We start from the raw sequence: 22,075 nt of genomic DNA on the forward strand, positions 1-22,075 counted from the left end.
TGTCACCTACAAATTTGATCAGAGATTTGCATTTACTTCAAGAAAAGTGATGGAGATGGCCAAGTCCAGCACCTTGAAGAGCCCCTTCAGCGCCAACTGCTCTGGTTGCTTCTCCTTATCTGGATTTCAGTTCATCTAAAGAACACAGAGCTGACATTTGGTGCTGCTTGTTTTCCATATTGGATAGGGCTGTGCACGAGCCTCACATCAATGCAGCTATCTGCATCAGTCAGGCTGTGAGTTAGAAGAAAAGGGATTACGTGTGAGCAGCAGGACCTACTTACTGTAAAACTTGATTGGTCAATATGGACGACACAAGTATTCTTCAATCCCATTTCAGTTAAATTCCATGTAAATTTCCCAGCACTTTCCCAGGATTGGAGTTATTTTTCTGTCTTGTTGATTCATGGGTCATCTTACTCGCCCCTTTTTGTGTCTTGACCTGATGCTGCTATTTGGCTGAAAATTTGCTATTTGCTATATACACCTTTTGGATGTCCCAGTACTTCAAAATGTATTCAAATTCAACTTCATTGGCCCAGAAAGATCTTCAGGGAGAAGTTAAGGATGACATACCACATTTTCTAGAAGTAAACAACTTCTTCAAGCGCAGGTAGCTTATGTCAGAAATCCCATTTTGGTAATAGAAAGGAAAATAGCATTTCCTCAGCAGCAAAATTAACAATAACCATTGGTCATTTTGCTTTCTGTATTTATTAGCAATTATACGCTGTCAGCCTATCTGATGAGTGTATGCAGGGCCTGGGAAATCGTTTGGTGTTCTCTAATTCAAACAACAGCAACAAGACCCCTCTCTGACAGCCCTTTGCCATGCCAAATGCGGTTTTCTTTACTTCTGTGTCATTGGTTCCTGTTCTTGTCCCCCGTTTCCTAATTTTCAGTCCATGCTGACCACTATCTGTTTCGTCATGTCCTGTCATTAGAGCTGGTGTTGTAACTGCTGCTGTCCCTTCACTGCTGACCTGGAAGGGGCACACAGCAGTGGTTCTCCTCTTCAATTTATGGAGCCTTGTCCCTTCTTCTTCAAGAACTCTCAGTCAACTTTTACTTTTTGATTTTAAGCTTCCCGTGTTTCCTACAATAGATCTAATTTCCCTTGGTTGATTCCCATAGGAAGCATCAGATATTCCTCCACCTCGCTGGGACTCCCACCTCCCCGTGCTGTCCCGTGCTGATTAAACATCAGTAAAGTGTTTAGTAGATTTGTATTCATTACGCTGAGACCCAAAGAAGCATTCCTGTATGTTGGAGCAAAGCAGCACTTCTAGAGAGCAATCAGTTTCCCATGTTCAGAAAATGAGATGATATCTTATTACCTGTAGGCTGGGACATTCAGCATTTGCTTTCAAGTTGAATTTTCCCTGGTAGCACAAGTATTATTTTATATAACTTGGTGATCAACACTTAGAGGTTAAGGAGTTTTTTTTTTTTTCCTTTAGTGGTGCATAACAAAGTCTCACAAAGGACCTTTTGTTACTTCTAACACTATTCTACACAAACCTGAGGCCCTGTTCTGAACCATTGGTGGCCATTTAACAGATGATGGGATTTTAATGTAAACTCTTTCTCTGGGCCTCCTTGCCCACTCCATACGTTCCCATAGCAATCAGACATTCTTCATATTCTAAAATGGTGTAATTGTCTGCAAGTTTCAGTAATGACAATGATGTCAAACTTCTTATTACCACTGAAAACAGTCCACATCCTTTTTCCTGTTATCCAGTCTCCTCGTACTTCAAAATGAACAAAGAGGAAGAAAAATCTTCCCCTCATTCTTTATCAAATGGGCTTAATTACTTCTGACACGGTGCATTTGTGCAGCGCTTCCCTCTTTGGAATTGTTTCTTTAGTGTTCTTGATTTAATGTCTTTCTAATTGTTCTACTTAAGTCTCAGCCAGGATCATTATCTCACCTCTCTGTGAAGTGCAGGTTGTTGACTGTGAAAATCCCCTAGCACGGTCCAGTGTTCCCCGAACCCAAGCTTCTCAGTTTTGCTCCCATCCTGTGGCTAGCGATTCCCTTCCAGCATTTTCTGTGCGGTGCCTTCTCCTGCTTGTGGGTCTGAAAGGGTCCCTGGGATGAGCTCATTACCTTCTCTATCCATCAGCTCTCCAGCAATGTCTTCATGTCCCATTACCATCAAATCTCTGCACTTTAATTTCACAAACTCATCCAACACCAAAGGACAACGGTAGGCTGTCCTCACCTTTTCTGCTGAGGTGTAACACAAACACACGTGGCTCCGTGCAGAGGCACAGTGTGGTCTGGGCTCTGGTTCCTCTTCCAGCTGATGGCGAAGGGTATGTGGCGCCGCTCAGCCACTTCCAATCCATGCCTTCCATTGGTCACCAAATCACATTTATTGTTCAGGACTGTTTCTTTCCCTTTGTAGGAGGGAAAGCAAAGTGCATCCAGCTTAACATGGCGTTTCTACTCATACAGTTGGAAAAGTTCCATGCCTGAGAGGAGGGAACCATATCCCGACGGAACTCCTGTTTGGCAGTCCTGCTTTCCTCCTAAGGAGTCTTCACAACTGACTTATTGACTAAACTGGAGTTTCTGAAGCTTCTGGATGAAAGATGGAGAGGATGCAGGGATGCCCTGTGGCAGTGGGTTATGTGGTCCCATGACAGGTCCCATCAGCAGGCAGTTGTGTTGTCTTAGTGTGGTTTGGTATCCCATATGTGAAGGGTAATGATAGAATAGAATGGTCCAGGGAGAAGGGACCCACAAAGACCACCAACTCCAACTGCCTGACTACTTCAGTGCTATACCAATAGTTAAAGCATTTCATTGAGGGCATTGTCCAAATGCCTCCTGAACTCTGACAGGCATGGCACATCACCCACCTCTCTAGGATGTATGTTGCAGCATTTGACCACCCTCATGGTCAGTGAATGTTTCCAAATGTCAGATCTGAGCCTTCCCAGGCACGGCGTTGTGTCATTCCCACCCATCCTACCACTGGCTGCCAGGAGATCAGCACATCCCTCTCCGTTTCCCCTCCTTGGGGACTCTGCTGTATGATCGGTGCCTTGCTGGTCTCTGGACAAAGTGGACCTGAGCAACACGCTTTTAGGCCAAGATACTGTGGCCCTGGTGTAGGAATCCTCCCAAAAGCTGGGGACGTTGTCCTTATGACCAGAGTCTTAACTCTGCTGGAAGTGGTAATTCCCAGACACTTCCATCCTTTCTGACTACGGTCCCCCCTCCCTCCTCAGGTGCTGCCCCTGAGTTCCGGTGCTGTGCAGTGAGCTCTGCCTCCTCCACCCCCCATCTGGATGCTGCCTTCCCCATTTTGCTCAGGCTCAGCTGAAGGCAGTGTACATCAAATGCTGAAGTGGGAAGTCTCAATAATTATTCATTCTGTGTGTCTTGAGTTAAGCGCTGTTGCTGCATTGCTTTGTTACTTAAAGTCTCAATAGCTGCAAAGCCAACGTCCCCTCTCTTGGATGCTTGAAAAACCCTGCTCTTTGAAAACCTTCATCCTTTCCTTGTTGAGAATACTCCTATATTGAATTTTTAACCCAGAGCTTTCAGGTCTATCAGCAAAATGATGACAACGTGGGCAGCACTCCAACTAAGGTTTCAAGAGAAGGAACAAACAAATGGCCATATTTCCAGCGCTTGGTATTTAGCAAAGATAGCACTTATGCACTGCAGCTTTTTCTATTTTTATTTTCTCATCTATCCCCTGCAAAATCACTGTAGTAAATCTATTCTTTTTTTAGTCAAAACAGCATAGCTAATAGCAATGCATTTTTATCTGCTGGGTCTCTGGGGTAAGTCTGACAGAGATACTGCAAATAGTCCCCGACACCAAATGTTCCCCTCCACGTGGCCAGGCCTTCAGAAGTTTGGGTAACTGCAAACACCCTTTATTCAATGTCCTCCTGTAAGAGTGGAGGAGGACCCATACCTGTGAGGTTTTGGAAGCTCCATCCTTCTGCAGCTGAAGCTTTTGAGACAGTCAGATTGTGCCTGACCAATCTGGTGGCCTTCTGTGATGGAGTGACGGCTTCAATGGATGGGGGAAGGGTGGTGGATGTCGTCTACCTGGACTTCTGCAAGGCCTTTGACATGGCCCCTCACCACATCCTATTCTCTAAATTGGAGAGGTGTGGATTTGAAGGATGGAATGTTCAGTGGATTAGGAATTGGCTGGCTGGACACAGCCAAAGGGTTGTGATCAATGGTTCTGTGTCAGGGTGGAGGCCGGTCACAAGCGGTGTCCCTCAGGGGTTGGTCTTGGGACCCGTGCTTTTCAACATCTACATCAGTGACAGATGGCATCGAGTGCACCCTCAGCAAGTTTGTGGATGGCACCAAGCTGAGTGGTGCAGTCGATATGTTGTAAGGAAGGGAAGCCATCCAGAAAGACATGGACAGGCTGCAGAAGTGGGCCCACGAGAACCTAATGAGGTTCATGAAGGCCGAGTGCAGGGTGCCGCGTTTGGGTTGGGGCAATCCCAGGCACTGACACCAACTGGGGGAAGATGTCCTCGACAGCAGCCCTGCGGAGAATGACCTTGAGGGCTTGGGGGTCCTGGGGGACAAGAAGCTGGACATGAGCCAGCAGTGTGTGCCTGCAGCCCGGAAGGCCAACTGTGTTCTGGGCTGCATGAAAACAGGGGTGGCCGGCAGGGAGAGGGAGGTGATTGTGCCCCTCTACTCAGCTCTTATGAGGCCCCATCTGCAGTACTGTGTCCAGGCCTGGGGCCCCAGTACTGGAAGGATGTGGAGCTCTTGGTGCGGGTCCAGAAAAGAGCCACTAAGATGGTCAGAGGGCTGGAGCACCTCTCCTATGAGTAAAGGTTGAGGGAACTGGGCTTGTTTAGCTTGGAGAAGAGAAGGCTATGAGGAGACCTCGTTGCAGCCTTCCAGTACTTGAAGGGAGCATATAAACAGGAGGGGGAGCAGCTGTTTACGAGGGTAGATAGTGATAGGACAAGGGGGAATGGTTTTAAACTGAGACAGGGGAGGTTTACGTTGGATATGAGGAGGAATTTTTTCCCCCAGAGGGTGTGATGCACTGGAACAGGTTGCCCAAGGAGGCTGTGGATGCCCCATCCCTGCAGGCATTCAAGGCCAGGCTGGATGTGGCTCTGGGCAGCCTGGTCTGCTGGTTGGCGACCCTGCACATAGCAGGGGGTTGGAACAAGATGAGTATTGTGGTCCTTTTCAACCCAGGCCATTCTATTGTTTTTTCTTCTGGAGCCACTCGTGCAACAGACACGGTTCCTTCCTCCCAACCCAAAGGATGTTGAAAACTGCAGCATTACTGTTTCAGTGACTTTGCAGTATAAAACTGATTCACCCCTTCTCAGTTTCTGTAACGTTTTTTTCCTTCACCTCTTGACCCAGGGAAAAGAATATCCCTGCAGAAATTATTTATGGGTCATTATGGAGTCTCCTCCTATGGAGATATATCTAAGGCCCATCTGGACGCCGACCTGTGTGACCTATTGCAGGGTGCCTGCTCTTGCAGAGGGATTGGACTCAGTGATCTCTTAAGTCCCTTCCAACCCCTGTAGTTCATGATTGTGTGATCATCCATGACCCTGCTCAACATATGGAAGTCAATGCAGCCTGCTCGGTTTCCGGAGCAGAGGTTTCCCTTTGCTCTGAGGTGACTCATGTAAGGGAGAGGGGTGACATAGAGCTGTCTGAGGTTTCAGTTTTAGAAGTTCAGAAAGGGGACAGATAAGTGTTGTAGACAAGGAGGATGAGAGAGGTTTACCCCTAGTTTCTCTTTCCAGCACGTGTTGAGCTTCCCCTTCCTGGGGCACACAACAACCACGGCCCAAGACCTATCACTCAATATACACCTTTAGGAAGTGGCGTTGGCCACTGATCTCAGTCATTGGTTTGGATTTTGAGTGGTGCTGTGTGGAGCCAGGAGTTGGAGTCAATGATCACTGGGGGTCCCTTCCAACTTGGGATGTTCAGTGATTCTATGACTTCCCTCCTTCTGTTGTTAGCGTGGGACTTCTGTCTCCTTCTGTCCCACCCTGGTACCCTCTGCCCCAGTGCTGAGTTCCCTGGAGATGCTGGAGGTCTCAGCTCAGTCCCAACGGGGCTACTCATGCCTTGTTGGACAGTCCTCAATACTGAGCAGAGCAGCAGCCAAGGAACAGAGGAATGGAAAGAAATGGTTGCATTCACAAAGGCACTTTTTTGGCTGTGTGCAGCAGTATGGACTGTGGCTCAATAGGTAATGGGGCTGGCGCTGATGGGAGTGTGCCTGGCACTGGGGCTGTGTGGGTTCAGGGTGCAGGAGCACAGATCTGCCATTGTCCACAATGCAGCTGTGCTGGTATTTGCTGCTTGCACACAAGTGAACACCTGAGGATTGCCAGAATGCCTTGGATGCGATTAACATGTGCTGTTCATCCTAAGCTGCTTCCAGCAAAACAGAGAGGGAGCACAGTTACAGGACAAGAATGTAGGAAGAATCCTGCAGCAGTGCAGTACAAAGGAGCTTCCGTAGGTTCTCTGGAGCTGCAACCATTCCCCCTTCTGGCCTCCCCAGCAAAGCACTCTCCTGTCTGCATCATGTCCTGGAGGGTTTCGGGTCTGCTCTACTCCCCCAGTCAAGTTGTGGATGGCATCTGCTGTGCCTCTTTCCCTTTCCTCTTACAGACCTTGTGCACTTGATTGCTTTAAGCGTATGTTTGGATATCCACAGTTCCAGAAATTAGCAGAGTGTAATCAATAAGATCCTAGATTAGAGAGCAGCCAGATGAGACTTAGCACTGGGGGAGGGAAGACTGTTGAAGGGGATTTCGGTAGCCCTTCCATTGCCCGCTCCAGTTGTATCCCCAGGTGGAGCAAGTCTTCATGCACTGCGTGCCCTCCAGACTGGGGACCATGTGTTGGTCCACACGTTGTTACAGAGAGAAACAGAACAAGGGTACTCTTTTTCACCTTGTTCTTCTCTTACCCTTTGCATAAATGCTGTGCACAGATGTGTCCTTTCCTGCAGCCTAAGAGACAGCAGTGGTGTTTCTGCCATTTGCTAAAATGCGAACGTGTTCCTTTCCCTCTGCTCCAAGCTCTCATTCCACACCTGTGCTAAACTGGTAGGCAGCCTCCAGCCTATGGCCAGACCCTTCATGTACCAATGGGATGAGCTCCAACATGGCCAGGTGCTGAGTCCTGAATGTGGGTCATACCAACCATACAACACTGCAGGTGTGAGGCAGTGGCTGAAAGCTGCTGGAGGAGAAGGACCTGGTGGTGTTGGTTGGCAGCTGAATGCAAGCCAGCATTGTGCCCGGGTGGCCAAGAAGGCCAGCGACGTCCTGGCTTGTAGCAGCAGCAGTGCGGGCAGCAGAGCAGGAGGTGCCCAACCCTCTGTATGGCACTGCTGGGGCTGTGGGGTTCTGCAGCACAGCGCTGTGGGGAGCGACTGAGGGAGGGGGATGGGGCGGTGTGGGGCAGAGGGGCTCAGGGAGAACTCAGCGCTCTGTGCCACTCCTGAAAGGAGGCTGGAGTGAGGGAGGGGATGGGCTGAGGATGCGCTGGGGAGGGTCAGATTGGAGCTGGGGAACAATCTGTGCTCCAAAGAGCGGCCAGCACTGCACAGCTGCCCAGGGCAGTGGGGAGTCCCCATCCCTGGGAGTGTTCAGTGACCACAGCGATGTGGCACTTGGGGTCGTGGTCGGTGGGCACGGTGGGATGGGCTGGGGTTGGATTGGTGATTTTAGAGGTCTTTTCCAACCTCAATGAGTCTATAGCTCTATTACTCTATGCATGCTGCTGGAGAAGATCAGCTGGTGTTCAACAGCAAGAGCTGACAGGGCTGTTTGCAGCTCCCTTGTCAGCACAGGAACCCCCTGCAGTGCTGGAGGTGGGCAGCAGATGTGGCAGTGCCTGCAGTTCTCACTTGTGCTTCTCTGCAGAGTGTCCCCTGACGGCGGCGGCTCAGCTGGAGCTCAGCACTGAGATGATCAAAGCCCTGCGGAACGGGGGAGCGCATTTGGACTTCCGGACACGGGAGGGGATGACGGCGCTTCACAAAGCCGTGCGGTGCCGCAACCACGCGGCGCTGCTGGTGAGTCCACATCCCACTGTGGTGAGTCCACGTCCCAGTGCTGGTGAGTCCAAACCCCAGTGCTGGTGAGTCCAAACACCAGTGCTGGTGAGTCCACGTCCCAGTGCTGGTGAGTCCACATCCCAATGCTGGTGAGTCCACACTCCAGTGCTGGTGAATCCACATCCCAGTGCTGGTGAGTCCACATCCCAGTGCTGGTGAATCCACATCCCAATGCTGGTGAGTCCCACATCTCAGTGCTGGTGAATCCACACCCCAGTGCTGGTGAGTCCACATCCCACTGTGGTGAGTCCACACTCCAGTGCTGGTGAGTCCCACATCTCAGTGCTGGTGAGTCCACGTCCCAGTGCTTGTGAATCCCACATCCCAGTGCTGGTAATTCCCATGTCCCAGTGCTGGTGAGTCCATATCCCAGTGCTGGTGAGTCCACGTCCCAGTTCTTGTGAATCCCACATCCCAGTGCTGGTAATTCCCGTATCCCAGTGCTGGTGAATCCACATCCCAGTGCTGGTGAATCCACATCCCAGTGCTGGTGAGTCCACATCCCAGTGCTGGTAATTCCCATGTCCCAGTGCTGGTGAGTGCATATCCCAGTGCTGGTGAGTCCACACTCCAGTGCTGGTGAGTCCCACATCTCAGTGCTGGTGAGTCCACGTCCCAGTGCTTGTGAATCCCACATCCCAGTGCTGGTAATTCCCATGTCCCAGTGCTGGTGAGTCCATATCCCAGTGCTGGTGAGTCCACATCCCAGTGCTGGTGAATCCCACATCCCAGTGCTGGTAATTCCCATATCTCAGTGCTGGTGAATCCACATCCCAGTGCTGGTAATTCCCATATCTCAGTGCTGGTGAATCCACATCCCAGTGCTGGTGAGTCCCACATCTCAGTGCTGGTGAATCCACGTCCCAGTGCTGGTGAGTGCATATCCCAGTGTTGGTGAGTCCATATCCCAGTGCTGGTGAGTCCACATCCCAGTGCTGGTGAATCCCACATCCCAGTGCTGGTAATTCCCATATCTCAGTGCTGGTGAATCCACATCCCAGTGCTGGTAATTCCCATATCTCAGTGCTGGTGAATCCACATCCCAGTGCTGGTGAGTCCCACATCTCAGTGCTGGTGAATCCACGTCCCAGTGCTGGTGAGTGCATATCCCAGTGCTGGTGAATCCACATCCCAGTGCTGGTGAGTCCACATCCCAGTGTTGGTGAGTCCATATCCCAGTGCTGGTGAGTCCACACCCCAGTGCTGGTGAGTCCACACCCCAGTGCTGGTGAGTCCCACATCTCAGTGCTGGTGAGTCCCACATCTCAGTGCTGGTGAATCCACATCCCAGTGCTGGTGAGTCCATATCCCAGTGCTGGTGAGTCCACACCCCAGTGCTGGTGAATCCCACATCCCAGTGCTGGTAATTCCCATATCCCAGTGCTGGTGAGTCCACATCCCAGTGCTGGCTCCTTCTAGCACCCAGGCCTCATGTTGCTGCCTGCTCCATAGCTGTAGGCCCGCATCATCTCTGCCATGCTGCTGGCATGGAGCACAGTGTGTGACAAAGATGTGACCCTGATGGCCTGAGCGTGGGGAAAGAGGGCTGAGCAGCACTGTGCCGTGACAGCAGCACTGGCCCTCGTGGGTTGGTGATCCCCACACGTGGAGCTGTGAGGTGGGTGCTTCTCCATCCCTGGAGGTGTTGAAGGATGGTGGGGATGTGGCACTACGAGACGTGGTTAGTGAGCATAGCGTGGATGGATTGGGCTTGGACTTGATGATCTTATTGGTCTTTTGCAACGTTAATGATTCTATGGTTCTCCTGCAGACATTGCTGGACCTGGGGGCCTCCCCAGACTACAAGGACAGCCGGGGGCTGACACCACTGTACCACAGTGCCATGGTGGGAGGGGATCCCTACTGCTGCGAGCTGCTGCTGCACGACTACGCTCGGCTGGGCTGTGTGGATGAGAACGGCTGGCAGGAGATCCACCAGGTGAGGTGGATATGGATGAGGTCTGCTGGGCCTGGCCCTCGGGTGCTGCAGGGTGCTGGTGGGTGGTGGGGGCTGCATGGCCAGCAGGGGGCTGTCTTCCTGCTCAGGGGTTTGCATGTGGGGTTCAGCTCTGCCCCACTGCAGGCCTCACGCTTGGGCTGCCTCAGCTGCCACAGGGCAGCACTTTGGGATCTTGGGCCAACACCTGAGGTGTCTTGGGTACAAAACCAGAGTTCTTCCTGCCCCTCCTTGGCACGTTAATAAGTGGATGTGGCAGAGGAGTCACAGAACCATAGAATCACCAAGTCTGGAAAAGTCCTCCAAGATCATCCAGTCCAGCCATCCACACATCACCAATATTTCCCACTACACCACATCCTTCAGTACAACATCTGAACATTTCTTGAACGCTTCTTTGGGCAGTGGCTCCACCACCTCCCTGTGCAGCCCATTCCAGCACCTGGCCTCTCTTTTGGAGAAGAAATTTTTTGGCTGCCCCATCCCTGGAGGCATTCGGGGCCAGGCTGGATGTGGCTCTGGGCAGCCTGGTCTGCTGGTTGGTGATCCTGCACACAGCAGGGGGTTGGAACGAGATGAGCATTGTGGCCCTTTCCAACCCAGGCCATTCTACGATTCTAGAGTCCAACCTGAATCTGTCCTCAATCTAGAAGAGGGGGAAGGGTTCTGTGAGGTTTGTCATTTCCCTGCTGCCCCCTCATTCTGTTTCTCAGTTTCTTTTTTCCCCCTTTTGCAGGCATGTCGCTACGGCCACGTTCAGCACCTGGAGCATCTTCTCTTCTACGGCGCTGACATGACTGCGCAGAACGCCTCAGGAAACACCGCTCTTCACATCTGTGCTCTCTATAACCAGGTACCTCGTGTGATTTGGGGCATGAGGACACAGAAAGCACAAAAAAGGAACCTGCCCGAGGGCACAGCGCCAGGCTGAGGCACCTTCTCAGGGCTGTTACAGCCCCAAGACCTAACAAAGTCCTTCTGGATTCTCCCCATCCTCTGCCCAGGGCGAGGTGCTGCTGGTAACACCAGTCTGACTTTGGATTTCTCAAGATCTGTGGTTTATTCCAGGATGGTTTTGCTGATTTACCACCTGAGCTGCTCCACAGTTGTTCCTCTGGTTCCCATTCCTTCTTCACACCATGTGCAGCAAACCCCCATCGCTGGTGGGGAGGGGGCGGTTTGCCTGCCTGGAGAGCACTCATTTGGCCCAGGTGCCCTCATTTAACATTGAGGAGAACACCTGCCTCAGGAGGGGCTTTTGGGGTAGGACCTGCAGCTGTCCTGGCATGAAAGCACGGAACATCTTATGATCAATCTGAATTATAAAGAAGATTGCTCCTGCCATGTGGGCATTGTTTCTGTCTTGTTTTCTGTGTGGCCTCAGTTCTGGAGAAATCACGGCTGGGGGTGGTGGAGCCCTCTCTGAGCTTCCACACCCACCGTTCTCTTTCCCAGATGTAGAGGTCAGCATCCAAGTGCTTCTCCTGTGGGTTTTGTTCCTCCGTAGAGGTTTTATACGTTGTGTGTATGGGTCTCACTGTAAAGGGATTTATGTTTCTGAGGTGTCAAGTTTTAAGAATTGAATGCTGCTGTGATTTACAATGTGGGATGGTGTCTGGAAATTGATCCGTGGCACAGAAATTGATCTTTGAGTGTGCTCTGCTCGCTCAGGACTCTCATACATGGGTGCCTGCCTACTGGGGGGCTGAGGAGTATGGGGCCCATAAATGGGAATTAACAGCGTAGAAGCACAGAGCGTTCAAAACAAAAGCAAGAAAAGGCTGTAGGAGGTAGCAGTACCTGGGAACGTGTGGTGGTCACTGTGCCTCACAGCTGTGTTCCTGGGCTGAATTCTGGGCATTACTGCTGTAGTTGGCACACAGGCAGTGGCTTGGTCAGCTTAGTGCTGGGGGTGACCACTTTGTGGGCGCTCAGCATCCTTATGCATCCCTTGCTCTCAGCAAAGGAGGCTTTCCAAGCTCAATGAAACAAGGTGGTTTGCCTCTTTGTTGTCCCCTTTGTAGTCTGTAGTGCTGATCAATCTCTCCTTTCCTCCTTTCCAGGAGAGCTGTGCTCGGGTTCTCCTCTTCCGTGGTGCGAGCAAAGAGATCCGCAACTACAACAGCCAGACGGCGTTCCAGGTGAGGCAGTGAGCACCAGTCATAGAATCATAGAATTGCTCAGGTTGGAAAAGACCTCAAAGATCATCAAGTCTAACCACAACCTGACCATAACCTAACGCAGAGCCCTGTGGGGCCCCAAGAAGTGCTGGGGTGGCCTCTGGGATGACCCTGTGTGTGGGCTGAAGCTTCTGGAACAAACCAGTGCATTCAGGATGCCTGTTCTGGTCCTGGCCTACTTGATGGAGCAAGAGGCAGCAAAGTGTTGTCTGTGAGGCTGCTGTTGTGGTGGGAGATTTGAAAGAGCTCTGTGTAACCCGTGCATAATGGAGGTGGAAAGGAGGAGTTACTGCCATCTAGGACAACTTTGCTGCACATAAACTTGCTGTGAATAAACTGAAAACAGAGGTTAGAAGGCCTGTTCCAGCACCTCACCACTCTCACAGTAAAGAACTTCCCCCTGACATCCAACCTCAATCTGCCCTCCTTCAACTTCAAACCATTTCCCCTTGTCCTGCTGTCATCTGCCCTCTCAAAGAGTTGACTCCCCTCCTGTCTGTAGGCTCCCTTTAGGTCCTGGAAGGCTGCAATGAGGTCACCCCACATCTTTCTTTTCTCCAGGCTGAACAAGCCCAGCTCCCTCAGCCTGTCTTTGCAGGGGAGGTGCTGCAGCCCTCTCATCATCTTTGTGGCCCTCCTCTGGACCCTCTCCAACAGTTCCCTGTCTTTCTTGAATGAAGCATGTTTTAATACAAACTCAACAAGCAGTCCTGAAACAAGTATGTACAACTTAAGTGTGCACTGTCCACAATGGTGTGTACAAATTACACACGGCTGTTGGAGACACCGGTATTAGGAGCAGCCCTGCAGGGAAGGATCTGGGGGTCCTGGTGGCTGAAAAACAGAACGTGAGCCAGGAGTGTGCTCTTACAGCTCGGAAAGCAAATGGGATCCTGGGCTCCATCAGCAGAGGGGTGGCCAGCAGGGAGAGGGAGAGGGTTGTCTCTCTCTGGTCTGCCCTTGTGAGGCCCCATCTGCAGTACTGCGTCCAGGTCTGAGGCCCCCAATACAGGAAGGCTTAAATTCTTAGGAGGAATTTCTGTATGAAGCCTGAGGCTTTGTTGGTTATGCTCTGCTATGTGTTGGCCTGGATGCTAGGAGCAGAAAGGTCCTGGAAGGTCAGATGGAGCGCTCCATGCAGACCAGGCTTGCGCAGATGGAGGCAGTGGGGCTGCAGCTCTTCGAGGAGCTTTGCTTCTGGGAACTGATTGCTCATCTACTTAATGTGAGAATATTTATTTCCAGGGAAGGGTTTATTCCAGGAAACCGCTTCGTCCTTGAAACCTCCAACTCATTGAAGGAGTTGAACTTTGCCCTTTCTCCACCTCTCGATTGCAACCTTTTTGCTTTGGGCATTTGCAATATATGAAGGTGGTGGGTGGAGAGAGCGAATGGCTGCAGCTCCGATTTGCGCACGTCCTGCAGAGCCCTGAGAGCCCTAATGAGGGGAAAAGCAGTGTTTGCCTTTCTTTTTGAAGTAGTGTGACTAATTGGAAGTTTGTCTTCCAGAGAATGGAAAGTGTGCTTGGTAACCCAATCGGTTTGTTTACTGACAGCAGTATAACCTGATCCGAACCTGAATGTGATACCAGCGTGATGTTTCCCATCAGCTCCCAGCTTTCAAAGAGAAGCTCTTTGCCTCTGCTTACATTGCTTGCTCAAGATTGCAGCATCTTGTTAAGTCGCTGCCCGCTGCAAAGTCTGGCACTTTCTCATGCATCGTCTTTGTGTAGCCATGGTAATGGGGTGCTACCTCTCTCTGGCTGAATTTCAGCACAGCAGAGGAAACCACGCCAGTGTGAAGCAGGGTGTGCTGGCCAGAGCAGCTCTGTGGCTGCTGGGAGCTCACATAAAGACCTCTGCTTCTGCAGAGCTATTTAGTCTGTTTACTGCACATACCTTGTGTTAATTTCCTTGTTACCATTAATCAGATAGCTTGGTGTCGGTGCCCTGAGATGACTTGAGATAGCACCAGGTAATTCAGAGGGTTTGGAGGTTGTAAACTCTCCAGTTATCCTCCATGAGGCCAATGGACATGCTCTGTGCTGGGGTGGTGGGGCAGGAGAGCAGGGAGCACTGCCCCCTCTGTGTGGCAGCTGTGGGCTTCGGAGGGGGGTGTGGGTGAGGGCTGAGCATCACCTCCAGGCACTCTGCAACTTGCTGTTGTCCTTGGCTGGGGGCTGATCCCTCCATCCTTGAGAGTGGTGCTCTCCAGTGTCCTTATCAATGAGGCAGACAGTGGGGTTGGGTATACCCTCAGCAAAGTGGCTGCTGGCACCAAGCTGAGTGGTGCAGGTGATGCAGTGGAAGGAAGGGATCCAACCAGAGCTCTGCCAAGAAGGGCTTTGGGGTCCCAGTGGCCATGAGCCAACGGTGTGCACCTGGGTGCCTCATCCTGGAGGTGCCCATGGCCATGGATGGGCCCTGGGCAGCCTGAGCTGGGAGGCACCCAGCCCACAGCAGGGGTTGGAGCTCAATCACAGAATCCTAAAATCGCTAAGGTTGGAAAAGACCCACAGGGTCATCCAGTCCAACCATTCGCCCATCACCAATGGTTCTCACTAAACCACGTCCCTCAACACAACATCCAAACGTTCCTTGAACACCTCCGGGGTCGGTGACTCCACCACCTCCCTGGGCAGCCCATTCCAGTGCCTGACCACGCTTTCAGAGAAGTAGTATTTCCTAACGTCCAGCCTGAACCTTCCCTGGCGCAGCTTGAAGCCATTCTCTCTAGTCCAAACCCTGTTGGGGTCAAACACTACAGGATGTGGTCTGGACAAACTGATGCACTACAGTGTGGCTGTGAATGACCCCTTCATGACCACTCTGATGTGAACCACCCAACTTTTTTTTTTTTCCATCTAGCTGTCGATGCATCCGCACTGCGATGTCTGAATTGCACAGATAGGGATGAGCCAGGAGAAGGGGTTGTCTCTCTGTCTGTCTGCTCCGTATCCTTGGAGCTACCTGCTGGTTTTGTACCTCTGTATCAGAGCTTGGGCCATCTGTGCCACTTCTGTCTCCCGACATTCTGCTTTGTGGTGCAGGGTTGGAGGGCTGCTGCCACCACAGGCACTCTGCTCTCCTCCATATAGCAATTTCCTTGTAAAAATCAGGAGAATCCTAAACTGCTTCTGCTCAGTGCCATGCAAAGCTTTTCATTTCTGCCACCTACGCTTATCTGTCTAATTCCCCCATGGGTTCATCCTTCCCAGCTGTTTGGAGTGATTGCTGTGAGCTGTGGGTAAGATCTACCAAGCTGTGTTAAGTCCTGGGGTTTCTTATCATCTGGGTGGTCACTGCTCGTGCCTCAAGTCTTGCTTTCCTTTTGCTCCCTGGTTTCCAGTTGTCTCAAGGGCTCACCGAAGTGATTCCTTTCTCAGGAACCCGGTGCTTGGATGGAGTTAAGGTGTCACATACCTGCAAGCTTTGTGCTTTAAATTTCTGGGTTATTTTTTCATCTTTCATTTAATAAAAGTAGCTTTCCCGTGTCCCTTACACCTGCTTAAAAGGTAGGAGAATTAATGTCCAAGTGGAGGTCTTGCACTGCATTCGTCGGTGACCCATTGGAGACGCCAGCAGGATGCTCCATACAGGGAAACCATTTCTGTTTTGGTAACAGCACTGCCTTCCAGTTTTCTTTCCCAAACCTTACAACTCTAAGGTGGACTGTGTGGTCTCAGTGTCAGCGTGGGTCTTCCTTATCTGGAAAGTTTTGGAGGTTACTTCTGCTGCCCCTGGAACGTTTCTAGGTGATCTGCTGATCAACCATCTCTCTGTAACAGCCGTGACAAACCCAGCTGCAGGGAAGCACTGTCAGTGTCCAAGTAACATCAGAATCACTTGCTGATTATCTTCACCTCTGATCTTCCTCATGTGGACATCTGGAAGTCAGCCCCTGCCTTTTTCAGGGGCTGTATTACTGCACCACCTTGGAGCAGTTTGCAGCTGGTGCGTGCATGAAGCCTTCAGTGCAGGGCTGCAGCTGCCTTAGTGTCACCCATAGCACGGGTGGGCACATGGGCTGGGGGATTGGCTTCAGTTCCTTGAGCAGCCCTGCCCATGTGCTGCTTACTGTGAACTGGTCTATTCTGGAGCCATCTGAGGAACTGATCTCCTCATCCACCCAGGGTCTGGAATGGCACTGGGAACACTGTGCCTTTGTGTTCCAGCTCAGAAGGAGTGGAACGATGTGATGGAGATGAGCTTGAGCTCCCATCGTAGTCCAAAGGGAAATGAACCCAATTGTTAACGTGAGGGTGTTTCTGGTTCACATCTGTGTTTTGCATGTGTGTTGTCAAGGATCAGTCATCATTCTTCATGTACTTTTCTAGTCCTCCATCCCCAGCAGTGATGGAAGATACCTGGCTGCCCCTGTGCCTTGCTCACTGGTGGAGGCACCTCATCTCTCTGCCCCTAAGCCTCTTTGCTTGGCCAAGTGATGGCCTTTCCCTCATCTCCTCCCACCATTCCATTGCCCACACAGTGGGCTGACCCATCAGATGGTTCAGCACTGTTGTGTCCAAGTGCTGCCCATGATTCCAAGGTAAGAGAGGTTGCCTGTAGATTGGATCTATGGAGCATCCAGTTGTCTTCATGTGACTTCCACTCTGAGTTGGATGCTGAAAAGCTACTAAAACTGTGTCAGCTTGCTGTATCAATGCAACTTTTACAGCTCATGAATGTGTTAATGAGAACCTACCCAAAAGTGAACTCTGCACTGGAAGTTTCATTGCCAAGGGATGCTGAGTTTCCTAACAATCATTAAATGTCAACTTTTGCACAAATTTTTGTTCTTGTGCTACTCGTGGTCAGATTGCTTTATGTGCAGGATTTTCATACACTGAGTATAAAAATAGCATCAGCAGTTGCTTCAAACTTCCCCTCGTTTCACTGCAGTGTAACAATCAGAGCTGCTTCTTATCTGTCAAAAAGTTGTCTGTCCTTTTGATAGCTGTGTTTTTGTGTTTATTTTCTTCTTCCCTCTCTCCAGGCTGAATTCTTCTAAGCAGGATTTTTTTGGGGTAGGTAGTTGTTACAGGTACTCACAGTTCCTTGCTGTGAGCTGCACAGGCTTTGTTGATGCAGGGCTCCTTTGGCTGAGCTGTGCTCCATCACTTGTGCTATCACCGGAGCCTCTCAGCTGTCAGAGCTGACCTTGATCACAGAGCTGAAGCACGAGGCAGAGGTTTTAACTCCAATATCAGCATTTCGGGTAAATGTTTGGCTTGACGGTAGGAAATTGTTGCCTGAATTGAGGGTATGTGTGCAGAGATCACATCCCTGCAGAGCAGAGGTGTGCTCAGTGTTGGATGAGTTGTGATGTTCTGATGTTTCCGTGCAGAGGATGTGCTGGGCAGTGCAGGGGGTTGGCAGCAGCTTCTCACATGCCTCCATTGGTGTGCAGCCATGGTCCCATCTGGCTGTGGTGGTGTGGCACGTCAGGGGGTGAGCAGGCTGTGCCCAGTAAGGAACAGGAGGGTACCTCATCTCCTCCATCTGTAGTGGGGTGAGGTAGCTCTGGCCATCATGATTGGGCGAACCCTGGTGGTATCCCTCTCATGATGCCAGCTGTTAATGAAGAGACCCCATGGTTTCAGCCGCCACGACCATTCCTGAGCCTGGAGCCAGCCACTGGCTGGGCTTGGGTAGGGCCAGTCATCCCTCTTTGAGGCCGGCGGTCCTGCTGGCTGTCCGCCTACCTTGTCTTCCCCCTTCCCAAACCATCCCTGCCCCGTTCTGCGATGAAATGCTATGGGACACCACACTGAAACCTCCCTGAGTTCAGATTAGATGTTTCTTGTGTTCCCTTCATTCAGTGTTGCCACCCACAGGAGGAGACCATAGGCAGGTAGGACAGAGAAGGAACGTGGGAGGCCATCTGTGTGCTCCTCTGCCTCCCCCAGGACCAGCTCTGTCCGAACTTTTTTGTGACGATGACCTCTCCTGAGACCCTCCAAAGCTAGACCTTCTGTGTGCAGTCTCTGTGCTTCCTTGTCCTCACTGTCAGAAAGCTTTTTCTGACATTTATCTTGAATCTTCCTATTGAATTTTAAGACCATCACTTTTCCTTGGTTGTTGAGAGCAGATTCTTTTTGTCCTTGCCGCAGCTGCCTCCTCTCTGCCTTTATGGCCCCACTGCCCCTTTCCCACCCAATCTTCCATTCTCTGGACTAAATATCCCAGCACATGCAGGTTTTCCTGCAGAGCCCTTGAAAGCATAATCCGATCGTTACTATTGATTTATTGTGGGTTCTCCCACGTCCTTTATTTAATTCAGATCCCTGCTCCAGCTGACTCCCCACCTGCCCTGCACAGAGCAGTGACTACACTGCACGTGCTGGAGATGAGGCCACTGACTGTAAGTCCCAGAGGAGTGCTCCTCTTCTGCCACAATGTGATTTTGTGGGCTCGTGTTCAGTGTGTGATCCTGAGCTCCTTGGGACTCCTCCAGCAGAACCACTGCTGCTGTCTCGTGCTGCATCCCAGTGCCCAGCTGTTCTGCTGCTTTGTGTTATGCCCAAAGTTCCCCCCTCTGCAACTTGTGCTCATCACCTCCTCTTCTTTCTCTGCGCCTCAGAAGAGTCCGACTCTGTCTTCTGCAATCCTTGTGCATAAATAGCAATTATGCTTGTCTCTGCTGAACAAAGTTATTTTTGTTTTCCTCTCCTCTATGTATTTCTTGAGCTTCGAGCAATCATTTTGGTTCCAACCCTCTATTGAACTCGTGCCTCCTCCCAGGTTGGTGTCATCTAGGAGTTCAACAAGAGTGCTCTGCGTTCCTCCAGCCAGGCTGCCAATGAGAACTGGAAATGGGGTCCAGTTCCACCCATTTAGCGCACGTTTGGAGTTCGATGGAGAGGCAGGAATTGGTTTTCCGATCAGTTCTGCATCCACGTGGCAGGAATCTCACCTCCCAGATTCCATTTCTGTCGTTTCTGAGAACGTCACATCAGAGTGCCATAATTTTTGTAGAAGACACCTATGTGGTATCTTTTGTTGTTCTGCTTTTCATGAAGCCTGGCCTGCTCCCATAGAAGTCGCATGGATCCCTTGTGCTGGGTTTGCCCTTTGCAGATTACCGTGGTTGGTCTTTTTTTTTTTTTTGCAGAGTTTCTGCTTAGAATTGTAGAATCACAGAATCGCCTGGGTTGCAAAGGACCACAATGCTCATCCAGTTCCAACCCCCTGCTATGTGCAGGGTCGCCAACCAGCAGACCAGGCTGCCCAGAGCCACATCCAGCCTGGCCTTGAATGCCTGCAGGGATGGGGCATCCACAGCCTCCTTGGGCAACCTGTTCAGTGCGTCACCACCCTCTGGGTGAAAAATTTCCTCCTCATATCCAACCTAAACCTCCCCTGTCTCAGTTTAAAACCACTCCCCCTTGTTCTATCGCTCTCCATCTCATAAACAGCCATTCCTAACCAGTTTATACGCTCACCCCATGTTCTTCTGCACAAGACAATGAAGTTGCTTCATCTCTAGAGCCGTGTTCCTTGGTGAAGCCCGTGGTAACATCAGACATCAGACGTTCAGACACTGAGGCCCTTTGGGGATCATTGAGTTAAGTCCCAATGCTGGAGGTTTCTCCTGCAGGTGTTGGCAGTGTGACTCTCTCCTGCTCTGCAGATCTCAGAGGCAATTCATGGACACATCACCAAACCAGGCACAAGGGCTCATCGTGCCCCAAATGCTGTGTGGTGGTGTATCAGGACCAACTGGTTCCCCATTCAGTTACAGCCGCTTCGTGGTCACAGCCAATTGTGGCACAAAAATGGAAGCATGAAGGCAGCACTCCCTGGCTCTAGCAGTGCTGCAGCTTTTCCCTTTACTGACTTATTGGGGCACTCCATCCATCCCGCAGTGCTTTCCTGTGTCCCATCCCTTCCGTGCACACCTTGCTCGTTATCTCTTCATGACTGGACCTTTCCCCATCTCTTCTGGATCTGTCACACACATAATTGGGCATCAGAACCTGGTAATGCTTAGAACGATCCGCCTCGAGTCCTTAAAGATTTACACTTGGATGCAAAATTAACATATCATTTCCCTCGGCTTTCAGCACAATGCAAGCAGGTTGTTAGATGCATCTTCTTCAAAGATTTGTATCTTGTTGCTTTAAAATAGACATCACGGTCTGAACTCTGCAATTTGCAGTCATGTTGCCCAGGCAACAGAATTTTCTCAAACAGAGTGGTTTTGTTGAAAAATGCCTTCGGTTAACTATGATTTGTCTAATTTAACTTCAGTTGTCACTGATGGTGTTTGGACTTCTAACCAATGACATCATATCTTGTGATGCTATAGGAAGTAATGCGTCTCCTCCTGCTTATGTAGATGAGTACTGGTGCTGAGTGGACTCAGAAGGAAATGACAGAGCTGCTTATTCTGCTGCGTATCTATCTGTGAACTCATGCAAGCTTGCTGCTCCTCAGTGTGTGTAAAGCACAGAAACAGCAGCTGCTGTTGGATGGCGTTTACAGAGCTGATACAAACGCCAGAAATTTCAGCTGTTGTGGGAATGTTGGTGATGTATTGTTATTAATGAGCTCCGTGTTTTCTTGTTGTCACTACAGTGGTAACCTTGTTCTCCTCCATCTGTCCTCCCCTGTCAAGCTCTCAGGCTGTAGGGGCTGTGGGTCTGTAGGGATGTGTGGAGCCGGCTGATCCTGCTCTCCAGTGCTACCGCAGTGGGAATTAGAATGATTTGTGGAGGTGCCGAACTCCAGTTGGCACATGGAGGGGTTGTTCATAGAATAGAATCATACAATCATAGAATGGCCTGGATTGCAAAGGACCACAGTGCTCATCTTGTTCCAACCCCCTGCGATGTGCAGGGTCGACACCCACCAGACCAGGATGCCCTGAGCCACGTCCAGCCTTGTTCAACCCATTGCGTGCTAAAGATGCAATACGCCTTCCTCACACTTGCTGCCTTTGCTGTCCAAGTGGGAAAATGGCACATTTTTTGTGCATTCCAAAGCATGTTTGTTAAAAGTCAGTGTAACTGATTAAAAGCATAGATTCATAGAATTTTCAATCCATAGATGGAAAATGTGGAACCTTGGAGCGATGGATTGTATCTGCTTGGGATCTTTGCCTTTCATGGTAGCGCACTAGCCCAACTTCCAACCTCCTTCATACTTAAAGTTAATGCTCCCTTGCAATCCAGACGTCAGCAGCGTGGCTTGCAGGGAAAATGAGCTATCAGTTCATATTGATGAACCCACATATCTTGGGCTCAATCTAAAGACATCACCGTGGAGAAACATGAGTGTTCTGTATCGCGCATCCTTACACACGAGTGCCCTTGGATGGAGGCCCAAGTACCACATTTTCTTCAGTACTCACCTGTGCTGATGGAATCACACCTTTGTTCTTAGTTCTTTACCTTTCTAATGTTTTGGCAAAGGAAGTACGTTGTTTTTGTCCTCCCAGCAGTGGATGGGTGGGATAACTGGTCACCATCCTTTCTGTAACACTGTTTTAAGGCTTCAGGTGAACAGATCCAGTTCTGTCAGGGTTTCCCCAGTCTTGGTGCTCTCCAGGTCTCTCTTCCAACTCACACTGTCAGTCTGTGCTCCTCCTTAAAGACCCGTGTCCCAAAACCACACCCATCAGTCCGGATGGGTCATTGCCAACTCATGGTTCCTCCTAGGATTACCTTTGTCGATGCAATATCCCCATTATCTTGGATGGTTTGATTTGAGGTTGCTGAGGTTACCACGTGTTGTTTCGTGCTTCTTGAAGCCGGTTCTTCTCTGCCTTACATTTATGCATTTGTTTTCTTCATGCCAAGCAGAACACATCTTCC

General features: G+C 50.5%; 1 protein-coding gene across 1 annotated transcript in view; it reads left to right on the top strand.

Moving 5' to 3' along the window:
- The window catches only part of SHANK3 (SH3 and multiple ankyrin repeat domains 3), a 282,770-nt gene that overhangs the window by 48,256 nt on the left and 212,439 nt on the right, over positions 1–22,075 (top strand). The window contains 4 exon segments of the mRNA XM_025152878.3: positions 7,927–8,078; positions 9,892–10,059; positions 10,814–10,930; positions 12,141–12,218. Coding sequence (XP_025008646.2) covers positions 7,927–8,078; positions 9,892–10,059; positions 10,814–10,930; positions 12,141–12,218 — 515 coding nt within the window.

The sequence above is a fragment of the Gallus gallus genome, chromosome 1 (genome assembly GCF_016699485.2).
Source record: "Gallus gallus isolate bGalGal1 chromosome 1, bGalGal1.mat.broiler.GRCg7b, whole genome shotgun sequence".
NCBI lineage: Eukaryota > Metazoa > Chordata > Aves > Galliformes > Phasianidae > Gallus > Gallus gallus.